Source organism: Oncorhynchus kisutch, linkage group LG3 (genome assembly GCF_002021735.2).
Source record: "Oncorhynchus kisutch isolate 150728-3 linkage group LG3, Okis_V2, whole genome shotgun sequence".
NCBI classification, from domain to species: Eukaryota; Metazoa; Chordata; class Actinopteri; order Salmoniformes; family Salmonidae; genus Oncorhynchus; species Oncorhynchus kisutch.
Genome location: NC_034176.2, coordinates 70,151,190 through 70,176,306, shown reverse-complemented (window position 1 = coordinate 70,176,306; position 25,117 = coordinate 70,151,190). Strand labels below are relative to the sequence as shown.

At 43.4% G+C, this 25,117-nt stretch overlaps 1 protein-coding gene across 1 annotated transcript; it reads right to left on the bottom strand.

Moving 5' to 3' along the window:
• Positions 1 to 1,238: 1,238 nt before the first annotated feature.
• Positions 1,239 to 11,871, bottom strand: LOC109873104 (tryptophan 5-hydroxylase 1-like). The gene is made up of 11 exons (XM_020464640.2): positions 11,682 to 11,871; positions 8,715 to 8,870; positions 7,858 to 8,050; positions 7,381 to 7,481; positions 6,791 to 6,858; positions 6,300 to 6,496; positions 5,983 to 6,118; positions 3,169 to 3,295; positions 2,959 to 3,054; positions 2,719 to 2,852; positions 1,239 to 2,582 (listed from the first exon to the last, which is right to left on the bottom strand). The coding sequence occupies exons 1-11, from the start codon at positions 11,781 to 11,783 to the stop codon at positions 2,408 to 2,410; spliced, it is 1,485 nt and encodes a 494-aa protein (XP_020320229.1). The 5' UTR covers positions 11,784 to 11,871; the 3' UTR covers positions 1,239 to 2,407.
• Between the last annotated feature and the right edge of the window lie 13,246 nt (positions 11,872 to 25,117).

The following is a 25,117-nucleotide window of genomic DNA, read 5'->3' as shown; positions in this document are numbered from 1 at the left end:
GTGTCTTGATAACAAACACTCCATATGCAATTAATGCATATAGTGCCTGTTCTATGTGATGCCAATTGTAGCCTCATCATAACTTTGAAAAACAACTCATTGCACAAATGCTACTAGGCCATAACCAAGGTTGACCCCTCCTGCCACGTGTGAGAGTTAGTATTTTTCCATAAAGTTATACAATCCCTCCCCCCTCTGGCCATTGATTTATATTGCAGCCGGTGAAGAACAGAGCGTCTATGTTAAACAATCGCAATCTAACTCTGTGTTGCTTGAGGCATTTTTGAGCTTACTTTAAAGGTAGTTATACCGAACAAAAATATAAATGCAACATTCAACAATTTCAATAATTTTACTGAGCTACAGTTCATATAAGGAAATCAGTCAATTGAAATAAATAAATTAGGCCCTAATCTATGGATTTCACATGACTGAGAATACAGATATGTATCTGTTGGTCACATATACCTTGAAAAAGGGAGGGGCGTGGTTAAGAAAACCAGTTTCTGGTGTGACCACCATTTGCCTCATGCACATGTAATTTGCATAGAGTTGATCAGGTTGCTGCTTGTGGCCTGTGGCCATCTTCAATGGCTGTGCGAAGTTGCTGGATATTGGCGGGAACTGGAACACGATGTCGTACACGTCAATCCAGAGCATCAATGCTCAATGGGTGACATGTCTGGTGAGTACACAGGCCATGGAAGAACTGGGACATTTTCAGATTCCAGGAATTGTGTACAGATCTTTGCGACATGGGGCTGTGCATTATCATTCTGAAACATGAGGTGGTGGCGGCGGATGAATGGCACGACAATGGGCCTTAGGATTTCGTCACAGTATCTCTGTGCATTGAAATTGCCATTGAGAAAATGCAGTTGTGTTTGTTGTCCGTAGCTTATGCCTGCCCATACCATAACCCCACCACCACCACCACCACCACCATGGGGTACTCTGTTCACAACATTGACATCGGCAAACCACTCACCCACATGACGCCACACACACTATCTTCCATCTGCCAGGTACAGTTGAAATCGGGATTCATCCGTGAAGAATACACTTCTCCAGCATGCCAGTGGCCATCGAAGGTGAGCATTTGCACACTGAATTCAGTTCTGATGCAAAACTGCAATCAGGTCAAGACCCTGGTGAGGACATGAAAAATGTCCTCACCAGTGAAAAATGCTCACTAAAAGGGATGTAAACAAATTTGTGCACAAAATTGAGAAATAAACTTTGTGTGTATGGAACATTTATTGGATATTTTATTTCATCTCATGAAACATGTTGCTTTTATATATATTCTCCTGGATGTGGCTAGCTTTTTATGTGTTCTCTAAGGAAATTTTAATGATAATGATGAGTAATTATTAGCAATCATAGCACATAGTATAACACAGTGTGTGAACATGGAGTACATTTAATGAGAGAAAAACAGAACAAAGAAACTACTGTAAATATTTCCCCATAGCTCAAAGCCCAGAATGCAGACAACCACTTCCCAATGCAAGGATTGGTTTACCAGGGATCTTTTTACACAAATTAAATATTTTCAATAGAAGTACATTCATGTCATCTTCCAAACACTGATACATGCACATAAATTCCATCCTTGAACATCTTATGATAAATAGACAACTGGAGGTCAACAGTAGTAGCAGCAGAAGGTCGATAAGGTACACGCACACGCACACACACACACACAATCATATAATACTACCACATCCCTATGCTTTGTGCAATGTGATAATACATGTATAGACTGTCACTCACTATACACGCAAGCATGTAACTTTACATCCACACTAGCACATTCACAAATGTATTGAAACGGTTTATGCCAATAGAGTACAATACAATATCTATAAGACTCCTGTTGCATTAAGATAGAACCTTCAAAAGAAAAGAAATACAGTATATAAAAAACAAGAGAAGATTAGTAATTATAAGCAAGAGCCAAGGAAAGGTCCGTTTTGGTCACATTCTAATCATCCTTAGTCAATATTATTATTCACATGACAAACCCAAAAATGTATTGAATTTTAAAGTCAACTACTGGTTAATAATTTAATAAAGTTAATTTAACATTTGAATTTTAAGAGTTATTTATTTTGTAGGTAAAAGGCTGTTTGGGGATATCAGTGAGTAGGATTAAAGCAGCGAGCTGCTTGGTAAGGATCAGGTGGTAGACAACTACAGACAGCTGTACAGGGCTGTGTCAGGTATATGGTTGCAACATTTCTGAAAATTCCCATGTTTTCCAAAAATACTGGTTGGAGGATATCATATTTCTTGCTTGTTTCCTCCTGATTCTCTCCAACCGGGATTTCTGGACTACCTGGAAATGTTGGGAAAGTTACCAGAATTTTGCAACCCTTGCAAGTATGAGGGCCAGGCAGGCTGGTCAGACAGCATAGTGTTTGTTAAGGCGCTGTAGGGCGTCGGCCACGATGTCTAGTTCATGTCTCAGATCCTCCACCATGCTGTTGATACTGGATGTGTCCTTCAGCACGTCCACACTGTGGGTGTACGGGTTGTACCTCACTGTAAACGGACGCTTGATGGTTTTGGCAAACTCCCTGTGTGCATAAGAACAGATGATGATGAAAACATAACACAGCCAAGGTTTGGAAAGGTAAAATAATAGTTTATTCGCCCACTAACAGTTTATCTGCCCACAGAACAGCCAGGAATGTAAGGTCACAATTGACCTACCTCATCTTGACTTTGGCCTCTTCAAAGCTCTCTGACACAAAGTAGACGTCTTGGAATGTAGTGATAATGCACTCCTGCTTGCAGGTGACCTTGGGGTCAAAGGGCATGATCTTTGCATTGTCGGAGAGTGCATGCTGTATGAGGGAAAAAAAGTATCTTCGGATTTTTCCTTTGCATCAGATGGTGTTTTTACACTTTAAATGGTGTTTGAATATTAAAATTAATATGAAATACTTTTACCTTCAGCTCACTGATAGAGGAGAGTAGTCCTGCGCCGTAGGCTCTCATCTTTCCCTCCTGTTTACACAGGCCAAACTCTACTGTGAAAAAGTAACACTGCAAAACAAAAACACAAAAAGCCAACAACGTTTGAATATATCAGTTAGACAAGAAAAACAGTTCAATTCAAGCACAGTGTTTGGATATTGTTATAATGGAAACAGCACTTACGGTGGCCAGCGTCTGGACAGACTCTTCTGAGGCCCCCAGAGAAGCCAGACCTATCTCCTGGGAGAACTGGGCAAAACTAGGCTCTGCCAGCAGAGGGACATGACCCAACAGCTCATGACATGTGTCTCTGTAATGCACACATAAACACACACGTACATACAGTATGTTGATTGTTAAGCCAATGGGCAGACATGTGCAACTTTGTGACAGTGTAACCAAGTGTTCTTCCATTAGATTTTTGAAACAATCAACCCCCCTATCCACACCAGGGGGACAGTAGTGGGGAAGGTGGAAAGTTTTAAGTTCCTCGGCGTACACATCATTGACAAACTGAAATGGTATACCTACACAGACAGTGGAAAGCGCAACAGCGCCTTTTCTACCTCAGGAGGCTTAAGAAATGTGGCTTGTCACCTAGCACACTCCAAAGCGTTTACAGAAGCACAATTGAGAGCATTCTGTCAGGCTGTATCACTGCCTGGTACAGCAACTGCACCGCCCACAACCGCAGGGCTCTCCAGAGGCTGGTGCGGTCTGCACAACGCATCACCAGGGGCAAACTACCTGCCCTCCAGGACACCTACGGCACCCGATGTCACAGGAAGGCTTAAAAGATCACCAAGGACAACAACCACCCGAGCCACTGCCTGTTTACCACGCTACCATCCAGAAGGTGAGGTCAGTACAGGTGCATCAAAGCTGGGACTGAGAGACTGAAAAACAGCTTTTATCTCAAGGCCATCAGTCTGTTAAACAGCCATCAGAGAGGCTGCTGCCTACATAGACTTGAAATCATTGGCCACTTTAATAAATGGAACGCCAATCACTTTAATAATACCACTTGAATAATGTTTACATATCTTTGCATTACTCTTCTCATATGTACAGATGAAGTCGGAAGTTTACATACACCTTAGCCAAATACATTTCAACTCAGTTTTTCACAATTCCTGACATTTAATCCAAGTAAAAATTCCCTGTCTTAGGTCAGTTAGGATCACCACTTAATTTTAAGAATGTGAAATGTGAGAATAATAGTAGAGAGAATGATTTATTTCAACTTCTATTTCTTTCATCACATTCCCAGTGGGTCAGAAGTTTACATACACTCAATTAGTAGTTGGATAGCATTGCCTTTAAATTGTTTAACTTGGATCAAACTTTTTGGGTAGCCTTCCACAAACTTCCCACAATAAGTTGGGTGAATTTTGGCCCATTCCTCTTGACAGAGCTGGTGTAACTGAGACAGGTTAGTAGGCCTCCTTGCTCGCATACGCTTTTTCAGTTCGGCCCACACAATGTCTATATGATTGAGGTCAGGGCTTTGTGATGGCCACTCCAATACCTTGACTTTGTTGTCCTTAAGCCATTTTGCCACAACTTTGGAAGTATGCTTGGGGTCATTGCTTCAATATATCCATATCATTTTCCTCCCTCATGATGCCATCTATTTTGTGAAGTGCACCAGCCCCTCCTGCAGCAAAGCACCCCCACAACATGATGCTGCCATCCCCGTGCGTTACGGTTGGGATGGTGTTCTTCGGCTTGCAAGCCTTCCCCTTTTTCCTCCAAACATAACGATGATCATTATGGCCAAACAGTTCTATTTTTGTTTCATCAGACCAGAGGACATTTCTCCATTAAGCACCAAAGTACATTCATCTCTAGGAGACAGAACGTGTCTCCTTCCTGAGCGGTATGACAGCTGCGTGGCCCCATGGTGTTTATACTTGTGTAATATTGTTTGTACAGATGAACGTGGTACCTTCAGGCGTTTGGAAATTGCTCCAAAGTATGAACCAGACTTCTGGAGGTCTACAGTGTGAAGGTCTTGGCTGATTTTCCCATGATGTCAAGCAAAGAGGCACTGAGCTTGAAGGTAGGCCTTTAAATACATCCACAGGTACACCTCCAATTGACTCAAATTATGTCAATTAGCCTATCAGAAGCTTCTAAAGCCATGACATAATTTTCTGGAATTTCACAAGCTGTTTAAAGGCACAGTCAATTTAGTGTACGTAAACTTCTGACCCACTGGAATTGTGATACAGTGAATTATAAGTGAAATAATCTGTCTGTAAACAATTGTTGGAAAAATGACTTGTGTCATGCATGAATTAGATGTCCTAACCGACTTGCCGAAACTATAGTTTGTGGAGTGGTTGAAAAACGAGTTTCGATGACTCCAACCTAAGTGTATGTAAACTTCCGACTTCAACTGTATATACTGTATTCTATACGATCTATTGCGTCTTAGCCTGTGCCGCTCTGCCATTGCTCATCCATATATTTATATATTCTTATTCCATTCCATTCCTTATTCCATTAGGTATTTGTTGTGAAATTGTTAGATATTACTTGTTAGACATTGCTGCACTGCCAGAACTAGAAACACAAGCATTTCGCTACACTCACAATAACATCTGCTAACCATGTGTATGTGACCAATAAAATTTGATTTGATTTGAATGATTATGTATGCAGAAGCACCTTTGAGTACCTATCTCATGCTGGACTGTAGCTGTGGAAAATGCCCTTTTGAGTTGCAATCAGCCGGAAGAGTTAAGTTTGCTTAGGGGTGTGACAGGCCAGGCTTGTTCAATCAAATACAGGCTTTTTGTATGGAATGATACTATGTTCCTCTATGATGGTTTTTGGTATGGTGATGTACTGCTATGTTTACAGTATGTGACTATGAACATCACACTGATATACTCAACATCAGATGGATTTATGTTCAACAATGAAAGTAAATTAACATTTGCCTAGACTAACTTCTCCTTATTAATGTAACATGTGTCAAGGGGTACTTACGGCTCAGGTGTGTAGAGCGGGTTAGAGCTGTGGCGAACATACTGAGTGCAGTGGAAAACCCGGAAAGCCAAACCTGCCAGAAAGTCTCGTGGGGAGAGGTAACCTGCCACGGGCCGAATGATAAAGCCTGTGCGCTCTGATGAAACACACACATACGTTTTTCTCAAGTAAAAGGCCGCGACACATTCAGCAACATCTAATTTGATACCCCTAAATCCACACTTTTCATTTTACAATAGCCTTCATTATGCTGATAAGCATCAGACTGAATGAGACTGTGTGGTGTCATGTACAGCGGCAGACTCTGCCTGTCTCACCTCTGAGGAAGCGTGACACATCTTCCAGCTGGGGGATGTTGTCCTCCCTGCAGTCACAGTGCTTGGAGAGCAGTGGCAGGTTCTTCAGGTACTCCCGGCAAGCATGGGTTGGATACAGCTTATTTAGCTCCCGATAAACCACACCCCAGGTCTTCACCTCCTCCTCTGTGAACTCGATATGCGGAATTGGATCCCCACTAAAAGAGAGGGAGAAAGAGAGAAACAGAAATATAATGAAAGAGAGTAGCACTACAATGAAAAAGGTGTTGTTCTGCCCCTGAACAAGTAAGTTAACCCACTGTTCCTAGGCCGTCATTGTAAATAAGAATTTGTTCTTAACTGACTTGCCTAGTTGAATAAAGGTTACTTTTTTTTAAATACAGTAGAAATGTCTAGCTATACCTGTGTGCATTAGGACATTAAAGTATTAAATACACATAGCATCATAGCTTTCTAAATCAGATCTCACATAGCATGATAATATGACCTACTGTTTGTAGCTCATGGCAAGATCAGCAAAGTGTTTCCTTCTTTTGCGGTAGACATTGTCCTTGAAGCCCTGCAGACAGAAAAGATAAGTAATTGTGGTGTGACAGCAACTCATGCACTGACTTACTGAGTGGCTATTCCGTAAGTGTGCCGCTTATCACAATAGAAGTATTAGTCTAATCCTCCATCTGCCACTCTAATACAGTCAGTGTAGTTCTAACTGGCTTTGATAGTTGTACCATTGTCACAGGTTTGCCTCCTGTTTCAGTAGGTCAGTGAGAGTCTGAGACATAGAGATCCTATATTATGAATTATTGGATATCTTGTGGCCTATGGTGGTCTAGCGGTCTAAGCCGCTCACCCTGGCACACATATATACCAGAGTCAGAAGGATTCAAATCAGGCCCACTGCCCTTTGACTCCCTCTGTCTTTCCAACACTATTCTGTCTCTTCAAAAATTACAAAAGGAGTGTGACTGCCACACTCAATAAACATTTTTATTTAAAAATAATTATAGGATATCTATGGTCAGACAGGCTTGCAACTAGAATGTAAAGTCATTGACCAGAGCATATTAGAAGGTATGCCTACTGGGTGATCAGCATCCAGGTCTAAGCCATACATCAAGACACGGTTAGCACACATGTCCAGGTCTGAGATTTTCTTTGGGAACCAGGGAATATCTTCAGTGTCTGAAACAAAAAAAACATGGGATGATCTGGGATGGCCTCTACACTAGATTTTAGTCATGTCTGGGGCTATTTGGGATCCTTGGGATATCCCTACCTCACTGAAGTTTACATTTAAAATGGTTAAGGTAAGGGTTAGGGTTATGGATAGGTAAGGGATATGATTATGGTTCGGGTAAGGGTAGGGGTTAAGGTTAGGGTGTGGGGTAGGGATGTCCCAAGGATTCCGGATAGCACTGACCCTTCAGTAACCTCATACAACAATCTGGAAGTCTCTCTTTCGCTACATGCCGAGGTAATTAGTCTAGTAATAGATAATAAGCCTACGTGGCTAGACTTTAGGGACTGAAATTATTTCAAAAGTAGCAGCTGGGCCTACCTTCTTCAGGCAGGCTGGAATTGTCAGGTTGGTCATGGTCCATATCAACTACGTTGGCGGCGTGCTTTCGTAGCAGCTCAGTGAGCTCCTTGAGTTGCTCGTGGCCACTGTCACAGTCAACAAAGATCTCAAATTCTGAGCCGCGCCGCCTCGATTTTCGGGACTCGATGTGAACAAGGTTGACGTGGTTCTCCTGGTGATGATTATAATAACAAGACATTTAAAGTTATGTCATGTATCTGATGTGCATGATAATGTCTCTACCAGTGTTGGGGAAGTTACTCAGAAAAAATAGTTTACAAAGCTACCAATTACTTCACACTGGAGGGAGTTAATTAAGCCACACTAAAGCTACCCTTAAGAAAATATAGTTCATTTAACTAAAGTTACTTAGAAAAATGTGTTAGCTACATCCAAACTACTTCTTGATAAATTATCATATCTAAATCTGAAATGTCATAGACTACAAGTTGCAAGAATAGATCACTTTGGAGTCAGATGTTAACAGAATGTGTAATTTAGCCTATTAAACACAAAAACTATGTTTCAAGTGAGAATTAGGCAAGTCCAATACTGAAAAAGAAAGGAAATGATTGCCTACTTCACACATATTTTATTTTTGCAACAAAAAGTAGTCTGTTGTCCCGGTACTTAGCTTCACCGCTACATGCCCCCAAAAAAGTTATTAAGTAATAAAAACACTATCAAGATTTGAATTGAGTTCAACTAACACCAAACTACTGCAAAATGTAGTTAAATTACTAGTTGAACTACATGTAGTTCACTACTTCCCAACACTGGTGTCTACCATCACCCGTTTGGTATGTGATAGCCTACTTTAAAATATTCAACCTTACTTGAAAAAGTTTTAGCGCCTTAACGAGCCCGCCAACTTCATTCTTGAGGGAAAAGGCGATGGCCGTGCGACCCTTTTCTAAAGAGCGACCATTCTCCCAAGATGAACTCTTGTTGTCCTTGTTCTCGTCAATCTTGCTGAAGGTACACTTTTTCATCTGTTGGGAAAGCGAGTGAAAATATTAATGAAAAACAAACCTCGGAGCTGGCAAGGCCTATTTGTGGAAAGTAAGGATTTGGCAGTGTTTTGGGCTGTGATACACCATTTATCAAGGCTGAAAAGGAAGTTAATTGTTTTGGAAAAGCACATCACCTCCGACGACAATTTGTTTGAAAGGGCAAGCTGCGTTTTAGATGGACTGATAGGCCTACGGATTTGTTCAATATCCTGTGCTAAAAGCTGTATTTGAACAAGAGTTTGCTAGCCTCACAAAGAAAGAGCAACTAAATCAAACAATGTATTTACACAACCAAAGCTCACCAAAGTGTAAATTAACCCTCCTGCTGTGTTCCGGTCGAATTGGACCGATTTTCAAGTTTTCTCTCTGAAAAATGTAGTTAATTTAATCTGATTGTCATAAGGTTCCATGACTTCGTCCACACAGCACATCTGAACACACAAAATACATTTTGATAATTTTCCTGACATTTTGGGTGTTTTATTTAACTTTTGTACACCTGTGGCGTTCCCATTAGTAATGAATGGGTGTGAGATTACAATTAGTGTATAAAATTTAGTTCAGGCACATGCCCATTCATCAGATGGACACACTTCCTCTCCCAGACCACCACATGCATGTGTGTTTGAGCACACACACACACACACACACACACACACACACACACACACACACACACACACACACACACACACACACACACACACACACACACACACACACACACACACACACACACACACACCTCACTCCCCTTCTTGGCTTCCATGGCAACCCCCACGGGAATAGAATATTTCCCCCACAGCAACCACACCTGTTGGCATTCTCACAAACAATCGCAACATTGTTTCAATAATAATCTTTAACTTTTCTCGCAGCTCTGGTATATCAATCTTTTTTGAGGCCTTGCTCACAATTCATTCTGTGGCAGCACAATGGCCAAACGATATACTGTATGTGAGGCTCTTGATCATATCTTTGATCATGACACTGGTAAGGAGGAGAGAGGCCAGGAAATTGACAGTGAAGATACATTAGAGGAGAAAGTGTCAGAAGTTGAAGACAACAAAGAGAATATGATCCAGACCAAGAGACAATCGATGTGGAACAATCCAGTGACGAGGTAGAGGGCCCTGCTGAGGTTGTTGTTACATTCCGGTCAAATAATGGGAATTTGTCGTGGTCTTCATCTCCACCAGAGAGGAGAGATCGGCTGAAAATGTTATCAGGATGACCCCAGGGCCAACGAGATACGCCATATCCCGGGTTGATGACATAAAATCCTGTCACTATTTAAAAATGTGAAATGGTTTCAAAACAAATGTCCTTGTTAAACTTTGACACAAAGTAGTCTGTGATATATAGCACAATATGTTTAATCTGAGTATTTGTTATAGTCAAAATAATCCATACATTATGTTTTATTACTCAAAAACGAGTTTTATGAGCTCAGGTCAATGAGGCCTACAGGCCATAAATTTTAAAAACATCTAACACAACATTACGTGATAATATGTATTATTATGAATTTATAATCAGATATAATGGGGCGGTCATTTTGGACCAGGAACACAGAATTAATTAACATGAAACGAACTCAACAGGAGGGTTAAGAGTAAACAATCACAGTATTCACTGCAGCTGAACGCAAACTGAATACCCCACCTAATCAGGCTACTTCGAGATTTCAGCACTGGACAGCGACTACACTTGGCTGCATTCAAAAGGAACTTTAAAACTGTGACTGAAAATAAAGTATAGGGACAAAATAATATCATAATTTAGACTGATATCGTTAGGTCTAAATACCACACACTTAATTAGCCTATAGATTGGAAGCGTTAAACTGTCGATTTTTTTTTCCGTAGGCAAAATGTATTTTGGCAATGCTGAGTTGTGTCTGTCTCATTGTAAAGAGATCTGCAGCAGTAATCGCATTTGGTGACGAATGATAGCGCTCTCCAATCCAAATCCAACCCGGGATTATAGATGGCTACTTTCAGCGCAGCAATAAATCCATCAAGGGAACATATCCTGGACGTATTCTCTTATCATCTTTAGGTGTTCAAATAGTTGATTTTGTCGGTTTCATTTCAGTTGATGCCAAATGTATTTTGGGGCCAGTCTATGTCAATCATCAGAATATTATAAATATTTTTGGAATAGGCTAATTAATCTAAATTAAATGTACATTCATTGACAGGAAATACAATTAAAATCAACATGTTGTACACAAACGTGCACAGTCTTATCAATTACTTGCGTTGTTTTAGTTAATATCTCAATGATATGCCTAAATTAAGATGCAGTGGCTCGTAGTGAACACAGACAAATAACTTATTTTATCTAGTCTGATGTCTGCGAAGATCTGCGGTGTAAGCGTTCTGAAAAGTTATGACTGCGTGCACCTTTATTTCACTTTACTATAATGTATTTTGCAATGACCTCCTTATTGTATGACGTAGGCTACGCATCTCATTTGTCTCCAGACTTAGGTGGGTTAGGGTTAGGTCACACATAAGAGAGCTAGCTAAACCTAACCAGAGTGGTTCTGACATGAACAGAAAGTAAATTAACTAATGAAGTGGAGGGTAAGATTACAGATTGGCGCAACAAAAGTAAATCATTTATGTGTGATAATTGAAGTCGAAAGTAAAATGCATCATGTTTGATTATTCAAGCCTTTGCCAAAAGCAACGTAAAATGACTGTTCATTTGTATTGTTCCATGGAAAATAATTTCGTTTAGTTTAGCCAGTTATTATTTACTTACAATATACATTTAATTTACCTCATTATTCAGTTGCTTTTCCTCGTAACAAGTGTGCAATGAAGAACTCATAGAGTCGAAAGACCTTCCTCTGCGCGGCCCGTCAATCTTGTTTGAATACATGTCAAAGTCCTTTGATTGATATGTTTTAGTGAGAATAAGTAAGGCAGTCCACTGCTGCTGTATCTGCTGTGATATACCTATATACCTCTCACTCAAAGCACAAGGCGCCTCAGTATTTATGAACACTGAGTGGAAGGAGGGGGTGTGGATGGGGTGGGGGGAGGAGTATCACAACTATATGCCTAAATGTAACATGGTAATGGTTATGCAACTAATCTCACATTAATGTCACACACTGATGATTACAAAATATTCACTTTCACGAAGGGAATAAGTAGACTTTAATAATGAGGTACTGTTGGTGTAGTTGTGACTGCTGGCTAATTGCCATGAGGGAAATGTAAGCCTATCATACAGCCTACACCAACAGCAAAACATCCCAGGTCTAAAGGTTTTCATATCGATGTCATATCATATACTGTATATAAACTACATTTAAAAAAAACACAATCACAACTACTCATCCCTATAAAAAGTTCAGCACCACAGCATAATGGACAGTTTCCCCCATCTGGACCGTTCTGCGGCTTCCAAAATAAGAGATCTATCTATACAGCACACACAAAACGTGACCTGTTGTAGACCTTGACATTTTCACATTTGTTTGGTATACAATTAGTCATTGTAGTCTTCCTCTTGTTCTCTTTTGAGTGTGGTTAGATAACGTTTTGAAAGACACCTGCTGAGTAAAGGCCACAGAAAATACCAAACCTGAATTTAACTAAGAGTATATTAAATAGTGGTGACAGATGCTCCTGCCCCGCTTCCCATCGTAGTCTAGGCCTATACAGTGCCTTTGGTAGGTATTCAGACCCCTGGACTTTTTCCACATTTTGTTACTTTACAGTCTAATTCTAAAATTGATTCAATTTTTTAAAAATCCTCGGCAATCTACACACAATACCCCAGAATGACAAAGTGAAAACAGGTTTTTGGAAATTGTTGCACACTTATAAAAAAATAAATACTTTATTTACATTAAGTATTCAGACCCTTTGCTATGAGACTCGAAATTGAACTCAGTTGCATCCTGTTTCAGCTGCATCCTGTTTCCATTGATCATCCTTGAGCTGTTTCAACAACTTTATTGGAGTCCACTTGTGGTAAATTCAATTGATTGGACATGATTTGGAAAGGCACACACTTGTAAGGTGCCACAATTGACAGTGCATGTCAAAGCAAAAACCAAGCCATGAGGTCGAGTGGAATTGTCTGTAGAGCGCCGAGACAGGATTGTGTGGATGCACAGTTCTGGAGAAGCGCTCAAAAAAATGTCTGCAGCATTGAAGGTCCCCAAGAACACAGTGGCCTACATAATTCTTAAATGGAAGAAGTTTGGAACCACCAAGACCCTTCCTAGAGTGGGCCAAACTGAGCAATCGGGGGAGAAGGGCCTTGGCCAGGGAGGTGACCAAGAACCCGATGGTCACTATGACAGAGCACTAGAGATCCTCTGTGGAAATGGGAGAACCTTCCAGAAAGACAAGCATCTCTGCAGCCCTCCACCAATCAGGCCTTTATGGTAGAGTGGCCAGACAGAAACTACTCCTCAGTAAAAGACTCTTGCCAGCCCGCTTGGAGTTTGCTAAAATCATGAGAAACAAGATTCTCTGGTCTGATGAAACCATGATTGAACTCTTTGGCCAGAATGCCAAGCGTCACATCTGGAGGAAACCTAGCACCATCCCTACGGTGAAGCATGGTGGTGGTAGCATCATATTGTTGTGATGTTTTTTAGCGGCAGGGACTGGGAGACTAGTCAGGATCAAGGCAAAGATGAGCGAAGCAAAGTACAGAGAGATCCTTGATGAAAACCTGCTCCAGAGCGCTTAGGACCTCAGACTGGGGCGAAAGCTCACCTTCCAACAGGAAAATGACCCTCATCACACAGCGAAGACAACGCAGGAGTGGCTTCGAGACAAGTCTCTGAATGTCCTTGAGTGGCCCAGCCAGAGCTTGGACTTGAACCCGATCGAACATCTCTGGAAAGACCTGAAGATAGCTGTGCAGAAACACGCTCCATCCAACCTGACAGAGCTTGAAAGGATCTGCAGAGAGAAATGGAAGAAAATCCCAAAATACAGGTGTGCCAAGCTTACAGCGCTATACCCAAGAAGACTGGAGACTATAATCGCTGTCAAAGGTGCTTCAACAAAGTACTGAGTGAAGGGTCTGAATACTTATGTAAACATAATATTTCTGTTTTATATTTAATAAAAAAATTTCTTCTCTAAAAACCTCTTTTTGGATTGTTATTATGGGGTATTGTGTGTAGATTTTTTTTTTTGAATACATTTTTGAATAAGGCTGTAACGTAACAAAATGTGGAAAAATTCAAGGGGTCCGAATGCACTGTACTTCCTGAAAAACTCCAGGACCCAATTGCACATGTTTGACTACTGTATGACGAACCTGAGGGAGCGGGGGCGTTATGTTCCTAAGGGAGCTTGGTGCAACATCATAAATGTGTTAATGAACAGTGGTCATCTTGTAATAATGACGTGGATGTTATGAGCAATTCTTGTGTTTACAAGCTCAACCCGTTAGTAATTGCATTAAAAGTGCAAATAATGAGGGTTTCCTTTAGGAAAATAAATGCAACACATGACTAATCTTTTATTCAGACATTCTCACGCAACCGTTCCTGCTTTATTGGGCTTTGTCTCCACCTCCACTCCTCGCTCACTAGACTGAGAGACTGACGTAGGCTAGCCATGTCTGCCGGTAAACAAGACTGACCACGCGCTGCTTTGTGCGTCTCAAATACCCATCTAATTAGACCATGTGCAAAGAGGCTACTCAGCGCCCCAATTCACTTCTACCTCCGACTGAATTGGAAAAGAGACAGTTTTAACCGGATTAGTGGAAAATAGTTAAATACTGATTGTGTGAAGTGTTCTGTGCAATGTAGCCTGTATACAGTTGTAGGCTACACCCTATTTGGGTGGATATGTGTGTGTGTGTGTGTGTTACATGAGAGGTCTATGACCTCTGTGAGTGAGGGGATACAGAGACCTGAGGAACAGGCAGGGGGGCTATCTAGGAATGAAGATATGGTTTCATGTGTAGCCTTATTAGTATAGATCATCTGAGGGGATGGATATGGTTTGATCTCTCTTCAGTTTGTGGTGGGAAAGGTGCAGTAAGGAGGCCAGGAATCCAGTAATATCCCAGAAATTATTCTAGTTATAGGAAATATTTTTGTGAATCCTACTATTGTATACTGTTTAGCTGATTAGGTTCTCACATAAGACAAACTCACTTGCACGTTTTTTATTAGCAAAACAATATAATAAAACAATTTTACAATTTCACATTTTGCCAATAGGTTTACCATTAAGCAGCCTGACATATTTGACAAATATTTTGTAATGTACAGAGCGCATATTTTTCTGTAGATTATCCTTAGGAAACAGCAGCCACATTCACATTCACATCATCACATCCTGTCTGTGGGAAACTCAATATGAGACCTGGCCCATTCAAATATACGTACTCACAATTCGGAGTCAGATCCATCACTATGATGTCTAATGTAGTTATGGAGCTCAGTCCATCTACACTCCAGGCAATAGAACTATGAAGCCTTGTGTGTATTCATGTTCTCTAAAGTAGCCATGGAGCCTGGACCATCTTCATACAGTCTAATGATCAGTATCCGGTATAATGCAAGACAGCATATTCATCATTATCCCCTCATTCAAGTTAATTTACGCTCATATTGGTTTGCATCAGGTTTCATTTTGTCTTTCAATTGCATGGACCATTGTCTGGACTGGATAGATTACTGCAAGTTGAATTTGGTTCAACATGTTTGTCTATCAGAATATAAAGCCCACTGAAATAAGGGCCTATTTTGACTCCTTTATTGGCAATGCAATGATGGGTCAGGGTGCAATCATATTTAGTCGTTGACGTCTTTGTGTACAACAGACAACCTTGTGATGAATGCTTAGTGACATTATGAGTTGACATTGAGAAGACACAGATTTCAGATAACTGTGATGTCCTGGTTTAGCACCTTGAAGGGATGAGCCTTTTGAGATGCATTGAGATTGGAGAGCAGGATTATTGCACAGCATGAGATTTACTTAATCTGTGTCTCCCTCATCTCTTCCACATCGGCAACAACCATGCTGAGCCATGAGTAACCATGTCAGAGAAGCTTGCGTAACTACCATGACCATCACACTGAAGACGTTTAAAACACTTGTCTGTTTGAATCTTTGCCAAGCATTGAAACATGTATTCAAAGTACAGTTTATTGACTGGTTGCTCAAACCTCTCTTTTCATCTGTCAGATGTTTTTATTGAAGGGAAACATTTGATACACAATAGTCCCCCCCCCCCCCCATCTTTACTGACCCTCAGTTTACCGGACATTCTCACATTACTTTCCAGAAAAGCTCAAGCTTGTCCTAAGCCTTTTTTATACATTGTTTTATCAGTTGAACACATTGGGAGGGATCTTAGATGATTACTCCATACAGAATCCATCAAGATCTCTGATATCTTTCGTCTGCACTAATGGAATGCCCTATTCAATTCAAACCACAGGTTTTTAATGGGTTTCAAGATTGAGATGAGATGGCCATTGCAAAATGTCAATTTTGTGGAATTTGATGTGTGCTTGGTATGAATAATGATAAATATCATACCAAATATCAAGTTTTGTGGGCATGATCTTTGTGCATCTGTAACTTTCTAACTTTCTATCATTATTCATTCACGATGCATTCATGATTATCCGTAATCATGGTAGCTTCCACATTAATATAGAAGTGTTCAAGAACATATTATATTGTTATTTACAATAAAAGTGACTCCAAAATGACATATTACATTATTTACCACTAATTTCTATTGGGCAGAAAATAATCTGAAACACAACCAAAACAAACTGCAAATGTATCCAAGAAGTTTGTAGACACAAGCTTGATGGAGTCATTGTGTGCTAGGAAAATGAGACCAAATACTAAACATTTGACTACATTTAATACACTAAAAGGGTAATTTGTCCAATTACTTCTGACACCTTCAAATGGCAGGACTAGAGGCATAAAGTGCGGTTATTTCTAAACGGTAAAACAGATATGTATATTGTATATAAAATACCAACAAATAAAATGTGACATTCTGTGCTATCGCCTCATACTTTATAAAACATTTGACCTCAAATCCAAAATGCTGGAGTGTATAGCCAAATTAAACATTTTAGCTTCACTGTCCAAATAAATACATACCGGAGAGTACATAGTTCTTGACTAAAACTGGGAAATATTGTCTTGACAAATAGAATAATAGGAACAAACTTCGGTAAAATTACGTACATTTACCCTACTATGCAAAGATTTGAAAATTATAATTAATTGTTTGGTATAGTCCTAGGTTCTTTGTGCTACATTGTCAATGTTTTTTGTATACTTCACATGTAGAGGAGATGTTAATTAAAAAGACTGAGTGTATGCACCTCTCTTTCAGCAGGAGAGTGTCTTTTGTCGGAGCCCTTTTTGAAGAGTCTTCTATTATGGGGGAGGAAAGCTATGCTCACCCATCTGATTATCAGAATACATGCTTTTCATCCTGTGCCTCTGCATCTATCACCCATGTGGCAACCAGAATGAAGCTTATATTCTCCTCCTGTTTCCATTGAAACCTATTTGATAAACATTGAACACCTGTCTGTCACCTTTATAATAAGAAGTAGACTCGTGTCAAACAAAGGTTAAGAAATACTTCTAGTGTAAAAAAACATGTTTGCCATCTATCTAAATCAGATTGCACAATAAGCATGCACATCACTGTTCCATGAACATGGTGTAATTATAGGACTGTTGACACTAGATATGCGGTATGAGCCGACTTCGGAAATACGTAGAGGGACCTAATTGAAGTGTACCATATTTGTCATTGATGTTGGAATGACTGATGAGGTGATGAGTCTGGGTTGATGGGCCAGGGAGGATCTCACGTAGTGATGTACGCTAGATGTACAGTTGAAGTCGGAAGTTTAGATACACTTAGATTGGAGTCATTAAAACTCATTTTTCAACCACTCCACCAAATACTTGTTAACAAACTATAGTTTTGATAAGTTGGATAGGACATCTACTTTGTGCCTGACAAAAGTCATTTTTCCAACAATTGTTTACAGACAGATTATTTAACTTATAAGTCACTGTATCACAATTCCAGTGGGTCAGAAGTTTACATACACTAAGTGTATGAGACCTCAGAAATAAATGTAGACCTCCACAAGTCTGCTTCGTCCTTGGGAGCAATTTCCAAACGCCTGAAGGTACCACGTTCATCTGTACAAACAATAGTATGCAAGTATAAACACCATGGGACCACGCAGCCGTCCTACCGCTCAGGAAGGAGACGCGTTCTGTCTCCTAGAGATTAACGTACTTTGGTGCAAAAAGTGCAAATCAATCCCAGAACAACATTAAAGGACCTTGTGAAGATGCTGGAGAAAACTGGTACAGAATTATCGATATCCACAGTAAAACGAGTCCTATATCAACCTAACCTGAAAGGCCGCTCAGGAAGGAAGAAGCCACTGCTCCAAAACCGCCATAAAAAAGCTAGACTACAGTTTGCAACTGCACATGGGACAAAGATCATACTTTGTCCCATACTTTGTCTCATACCTCTGGTCTGATGAAACAAAATAGAACTGTTTGGCCATAATGACCATCGTTATGTTCGGAGGATAAAGGGGGAGGCTTGCAAACCAAAGAACACCATCCCAACCGTGAAGCACAGGGGTGGCAGCATCATGTTGTGGGGGTGCTTTGCTGCAGGAGGGACTGGTGCACTTCACAAAATAAATAGCATCATGAGGAAAATTATGTGGATATATTGAAGCAACATCTCAAGACATCAGTCAGGTTATATCTTGGTCGCAAATGGGGTCTTCCAAATGGACAATGACACCAAGCATACTTCCAAAGTTGTGGCAAATGGCTTAAGGACAACAAAGCAGCACGGAAAAAGCATGTATGAGCATGGAGGCCTACAATCCTGACTCAGTTACACCAGCTCTGTCGGGAGGAATGGGCCAAAATTCCCCCAACTTATTGAGGGAAGCTTGTGGAAGGCTACCTGGAATGTTTGACCCAAGTTAAACCATTTAAAGGCAATGCTACCAAATACAAATTGAGTGTATGTAAACGTCTGACCCACTGGGAATGTGATGAAAGAAATAAAAACTGAAATAAATCATTCTCTCTACTATTATTCTGACATTTCACATTCTTAAGACAGGGAATTTTTACGAGGATTAAATGTCACGAATTGTGAAAACTGAGTTTAAATGTATTTGGCTAAGGTGTATGTAAACTTCTGACTTCAACTGTGTACATTCGTGTGCAATGATTGACTATCTAGAGAAAATCCGTATCAGTACCCTGGACAATATTTCCCTTCTACTGTAAGAGCTGCAACTTGTCTCGCCATAACTGTTTTCCATGAAAACACTATAGCCATGGCTGAGCCACGTGAAAGCAGGAAGACAGGTTTGATGCAGGAAGGCAGGGGGCGAACATGTGCAGTCAAGAGAGTGGACATGATGAGAAAATATGAATGCATGGTTCAATGGGAATTCAGGCTGTCAGGTCCACTTTGTGCAAGACATGGATCCACAGGATGAATGACGGCTAAAGGAAAGCTCTGGGGCAACAGTGAACAGGAAGTCAAATCATATTATCTGTATGGCCATGAATCTGACGGTGGCCGTTTGATTCAGTCTCTCTTCCTTCTATAGGTATATAGGGGTCCATGCTTTAGGTAGAGGAACAGAGATAGGCCCTACCACGGTCTCTAATTCTAAGACTGCATCATCATTCATGATACTGTGCATGATACAACTGCCCCCAGCCCCAACCCAAAGAGTTTGTGTTTGCATGCAACCATAGACTCTATATAATAAAAAGCCTTTGTAACTTCCAAAAGTGGCGACAGCAGCACCACCATGTGAAGGACCAAGGAAACATTTTTTAAATCTCAACATGGAAACAAATTTCACACATGATGAAACTGGTTGAAAATTCTCTCAATATAAATGCGTACTGAATAGGCCTGCAAGATACAAAAGCGATAACTTGCTCATAGATTGTAGTATCAAGCGGGCAGAATGACAGAATCCACACAAGTGACATGTGTCTGTGTTTATCCATCAATTTATTGTTGTTGTCTCACTCTCTCTGTCTGTCTGCTAGATTATACTAACTAAAATTATTTCTGAAGCAGAATTCACCATGCATCATGTGGCATACAGCAGGTCAGCCACCAGGGGGAGACTCATCGAGGACTGGTGACAGGCGGAGTATACATCACGAGGCGATGGCTCCATCTGCTGGACATGCCAGGTCTCGATGGGCCCTCCGGCCAGGACTAATTGGGGCTGATTGGGAATTGGTGAGTAATCAAGGGCTGATTTCTCACCAGCTGTACAAGTCCCATAAAGCTGCCAGAAGGGGAGCACACAGGGAAGAGTGGGGCAAGAAAGGACTCCCATATAGAGGGGGCGGGTGCAGAGGAAACAGGAGTGAGTTCCGTTTTTGATCCCCACAGGATACAGTAAGACCCGGAGGCAAGAAGACGGTATCCCGGAGAGGGTCTCATCGAGGAGACATATTATTTTCTTTTGAACTATTCTTTTAATAAACACCTTTGAAACTGAGCTAATCCTACTCTGTCTGTGTCTGATCTGTATAACCGTTTTGACCCAACCCCCTGGTCTTCCACAAGTGGTGGAGAATGCGGGCATTCTGATAACGTGGTCAGATCAGGGTTGACATTTACACAGCATCAGCATGGGCGAGTTGATAGCTCAGTTCGTCCAGGCCCAACAAGCACAACAGGCGGTTCAGGAACAAATGCTGGAGGAACAGCGATTACAAAACATCCGCCTCGTTGAGGAAATCAGGAAGCTGCAAGAAGGAGCATCTCCTGAATCACATCCCAACCAGTTTTTAATCAAGCTGAAGGAAGACGATGACATCGAAACATACCTCTGTACGTTTGAACGGATAGCGCTGCGGGAAGGATGGCCAAGGCCGAAGTGGGCAAGTCTGCTGGTCCTGTTCCTCTCTGGGAATAGCCAAAAGGCATATTGGGACCTGAACGACGAACAGGCGGATAAATACGACGGACTCAAATGGGAGATACTCAGCCGCTACGGGTACAACCTGGCCCATCGGGCTCAACTGTTCCACGACTGGAGGTTCGTAGCGTAGCTACGCGGCAGCGTAGCGGCAGCGTAGCCTAGTGGTTAGAGCGTTGGACTAGTAACCGGAAGGTTGCGAGTTCAAACCCCCGAGCTGACAAGGTACAAATCTGTCGTTCTGCCCCTGAACAGGCAGTTAACCCACTGTTCCCAGGCCGTCATTGAAAATAAGAATGTGTTCTTAACTGACTTGCCTGGTTAAATAAATAAAGGTACCCGACGCATCCCCCTGAGCCCAGATGAGGGACCTACTGCGCGTCACCAGGGCAACTGACGTATCCTAACCGACGTATCTACCCTCTCCATCCTTGACAAAGTGGTCCTGAATCTCTTCTTACGGGTGCTACCCCTCTACATGAAGAGAGCAGCAAATCTATGTGCGCCCCAGACCTTGGAGGGCCTCCTGGAAGCAGTGGAGACACATCAGAACACTCAGGCCAAGTCGGTGAACCGTTCAAAGAGACGGAAGGACAGCCCCACCGCTGTGTACCCTGAACCGACTTTGCCAGGGCCAAAGGATCGCAAACCCGTGGAGAGACGGCTGGGGTAGGGCCGACCCGCCACCGACGACCCCAGGTAGATGGAGACCAAAGGAGGTGTTTTGAGTGTGGCGCCCGGGGGCACATTGCCTGGAATTGCCCGGCTCAAGAGGAGTCGATGCCATCAGAAAGCCCCGGAGGCGAGGTGGGTCACTCCGTGAACCAACTGCACCCATGGTCCCGGTGAAGGTTGACGGACAAGACACGGAAGCTCTATTAGACTCCAGAAGTATGGTTACACTCTTAACCACAAGCCTGCTGAACCAGGAGACCGAACGTGGTAGGGAGATGTCCAGTGCCTGTGTTCACAGTGACACAAAGTGGTATCCAACCGTATCGCCCAACATCGTGACGCCACAAGGGAGCTGCCAGATGATGGTGGGTGCAGTACCAGAGTTGCCGGTACCTCTCCTAGTGGGACGGCTCGTGGGGGCACGAGCTGAAGAAAAAGATACGAGCTGGTCGAAGAAGAGGGCGGGGACGACCCATCGCCTGTGCGGCCCGGAAGCAACCGGTTGACCAACCTGTATCTACGGGTCTGGAGTCGGAGTCGGCGACAGAACCCAACCTCCCCCCCCCCCCCACCCCCCGGGGAAGCACTGGAGGAGGAGCCCAGCCTCCCCCTCCTCGATTTCGAGGGGCCAGTCGAGACACCTGCTGGGGGCCAACTGAGGGGACAATTTGGGACGGCCCAGTGGGAGGATCCGAACTTGAAAGCCGCCGCAGCCCAAGAGATAGCGGTGGATGGACAGCTACTTCCGGGGGTGAGAGACTGATGATACACCCATTTCCAAATCAAGAATAACCTTTTGTATCAGGTGTCGTGCCAACAGGGTGAACTTCAAGAGGTATTGTTGCTGCCCCAACGGTACGTGGTAACCGTTCTTCAGCTGGCCCACACCCACCTGTTGGGGGCGCACCTGGGGATGGAGAAGACCCGGGAACGGATCGCCGCCCGGTTCCATTGGCTCGGGATGAGGAGGGCCGTGGAAGACTACTGTCCTGAGTGTCAACTCACTGCCACAAAAGTACACTTCTGAAACCCACTGGTCCCCCTACCAATCATGGGGGTGCCCTTTGAACGCATCGCCATGGACATAGTGGGACCACTGGTAAAAACAGCATGAGGACACCGGTACATCCTGGTGATAGTAGATTATGCCACCCGGTATCCCGAGGCCATTCCCCTACAGGCGGCGGTATCCAAGGGAATCGCCCGGGAGCTGTTCCACCTCTTTAGAGCGGGTGGGAATCCCGAACGAGATCCTGACAGACCAAGGTACTGAGTTTATGTCCCGCCTAATGAAAGAGTTGTGTGCTCTCCTGCAGATCAAGCAGATCCGGAGCTTAGTCTTTCACCCGCAGTCGGATGGGCTCATCAAGCGCTTCAATAAAACGCTCAAACAAATGCTGCGGAAGGTCATTCAGCAGGGTGGGAAGAACTGGGACCAGCTACTACCACACCTATTGTTTTCAATCTGAGAAGTACCCCAGTTCTCCACTGGGTTTTCCTCTTTCGATCTCCTCTACGGGTGGAGGACATGCGGCCTACTGGACCTTGCCAAGGAGGTGTGGGAAGCCCAACCGACCCCCGTACGCAGCGTGGTAGAGCACGTGGAGACGATGAGGGAGCGGATGACAGCCATATGGCCAGTCGTGAGGGAACATATGGAGAATGCCCAATGTGCCCATGTCCAGGTCTACAATCGGGGAGCCCAGCCCCGAGAATTACAGGTGGGAGACAAGGTGTTGGTCTTAATCCCCACGGCCAAATGTAAGTTCCTGGCAACATGGCACAGGCCATACGAGGTGACTGAGAAGCTGGGACCTGTCAATGAATGCGTATGGCAACCGGGGAGACGGAAACCCCAACAGATTTACCATGTGAACCTGTTGAAGAAGTGGCACGAGAGGACAGCCTTGGCTGTGTTATGGTCGGGACCCAGAACGCCAACGGTACCAGTGGTGGTCCTGAGCAATAAGGACCTCGACCCGGAACAGAAGCAAGAGCTCAGGGAGTTCGTCGATCGGAACACGGCGGTGTTCTCCGAGAAGGGGAAATGGTACGAAAGAGGCCATATCAGATTCCGGAGGCCCGACGGAAGGCCGTAAAACAGGAAGTCGAGGCTATGCTGAGGATGGGGGTTGTTGAAGAGTCCCACAGTGCATGGTGCAGCCCCATCGTGTTGGTGCCCAAACCGGATGGTAGCCTCTGCTTCTGTAATGATTTCCGGGGTGTGACCGACATAAGCTTGTTCGACGCCTACCCCATGCCGAGGGTGGACAGGCTTATTGACCGATTGGGAAAGGCCCGGTACATCAGCACCCTTGACCTGACCAAAGGATATTGGCATGGACCGTTGGCAGCCTCCTCCAACGGAGGAGTTTTTGGCGTTTTTGACACCAGACGGATTCTATCGGTACCGGATGCTCCCGTTCGGTCTCAACGGAGCCCCACCCACATTCCAATGACTGATGAACAGAGTGCTTCGACCCCACCAGCAGTACGCAGCGACCTATCTGGATGAAATCATCATCCACAGCCAAGGTTAGGAAGAGCACCTGACGCACCTCCAGGCGGTGCTGGACGCGCTCGGACAAGCCTGGGTTGACCACAAACCCCAAGAAATGCAAACTAGGGTTCGAGAAGGTGGGGTACCTGGGGTATTTGATGGGACGGGGGAACGTCAAGCCCCAGGAGAGGAAGGTTCACGCGGTACGTGACTGGCCAGTTCCATGCATTTTGACACAGGTCAAGTCCTTCCTGGGACTGGAATAGTGGTTTATCCCCAACTTTGCGGCTATAGCTTCCCCCCTCACCGATCTAACCAGGGCCCGCCTCCCAAAAACAGTGAAATGGACTGACGAGACAGAAGCAGCGTTCAGCCGTCTGAAAGAAGCGATGTGCTCCCATCCGATTCTCGTAATGCCCGATTTCCAGATGCCGATGGTGGTCCAGACGAATGCATGTGATACAGAACTAGGGGCCATTCTGTCCCAGATACACGATGGAGAGGAGCACCCCATCATGTATATCAGCCAAAAGCTGATACCTAGAGATAAAAGTAGTCTATTGTTGAGAAAGAGTGTCTAGCAGTGAAGTGGGCGCTAGACACTCAAGTGTTACCTGTTAGGTACCCATTTCACCCTGGTCATGGACCATGTTCCCCTGGTCTGGTCTTTCCCCTTTCTGGCCAGGGGAAAGGACATAAACGATCGGGTCACCAGGTGGTTCTTGTCCCTTCAACGCTTCTCTTTTTCTGTTGTGCAGAGGTCAGGGGCGAAGCATGGAAACGCGGATGTGCTATCGAGAAGGGAGACAGACGTCGCACTGATGACAGTCCCCTCCCCGACAGAGTTAAGGGGGGGTGGCGTACAGCAGGTCAGCCACCAGGGGGAGACTCGTCGAGGCCTGGTGACAGACGGAGTATACATCATGAGGCGATGGCTCCATCTGCTGGACGTGCCAGGTCTCGATGGGCTTTCCGGCCAGGACTAATTGGGGCTGATTGGGAGTTGTGAGCAATCAAGGGCTGATTGCTCACCAGATGTACAAGTCCCAT

Coding starts and splice junctions, on each gene's coding strand:
- LOC109873104 (XM_020464640.2), bottom strand. CDS start 11,783: ATGTATTCAAACAAGATTGACGGGCCGCGCAGAGGAAGGTCTTTCGAC. Junction 8,871..11,681: donor AAAAGCAACTGAATAATGAG/GTAAATTAAATG, acceptor CTTTCCCAACAG/ATGAAAAAGTGTACCTTCAG. Junction 8,051..8,714: donor AGGCGCTAAAACTTTTTCAA/GTAAGGTTGAAT, acceptor AATCATCACCAG/GAGAACCACGTCAACCTTGT.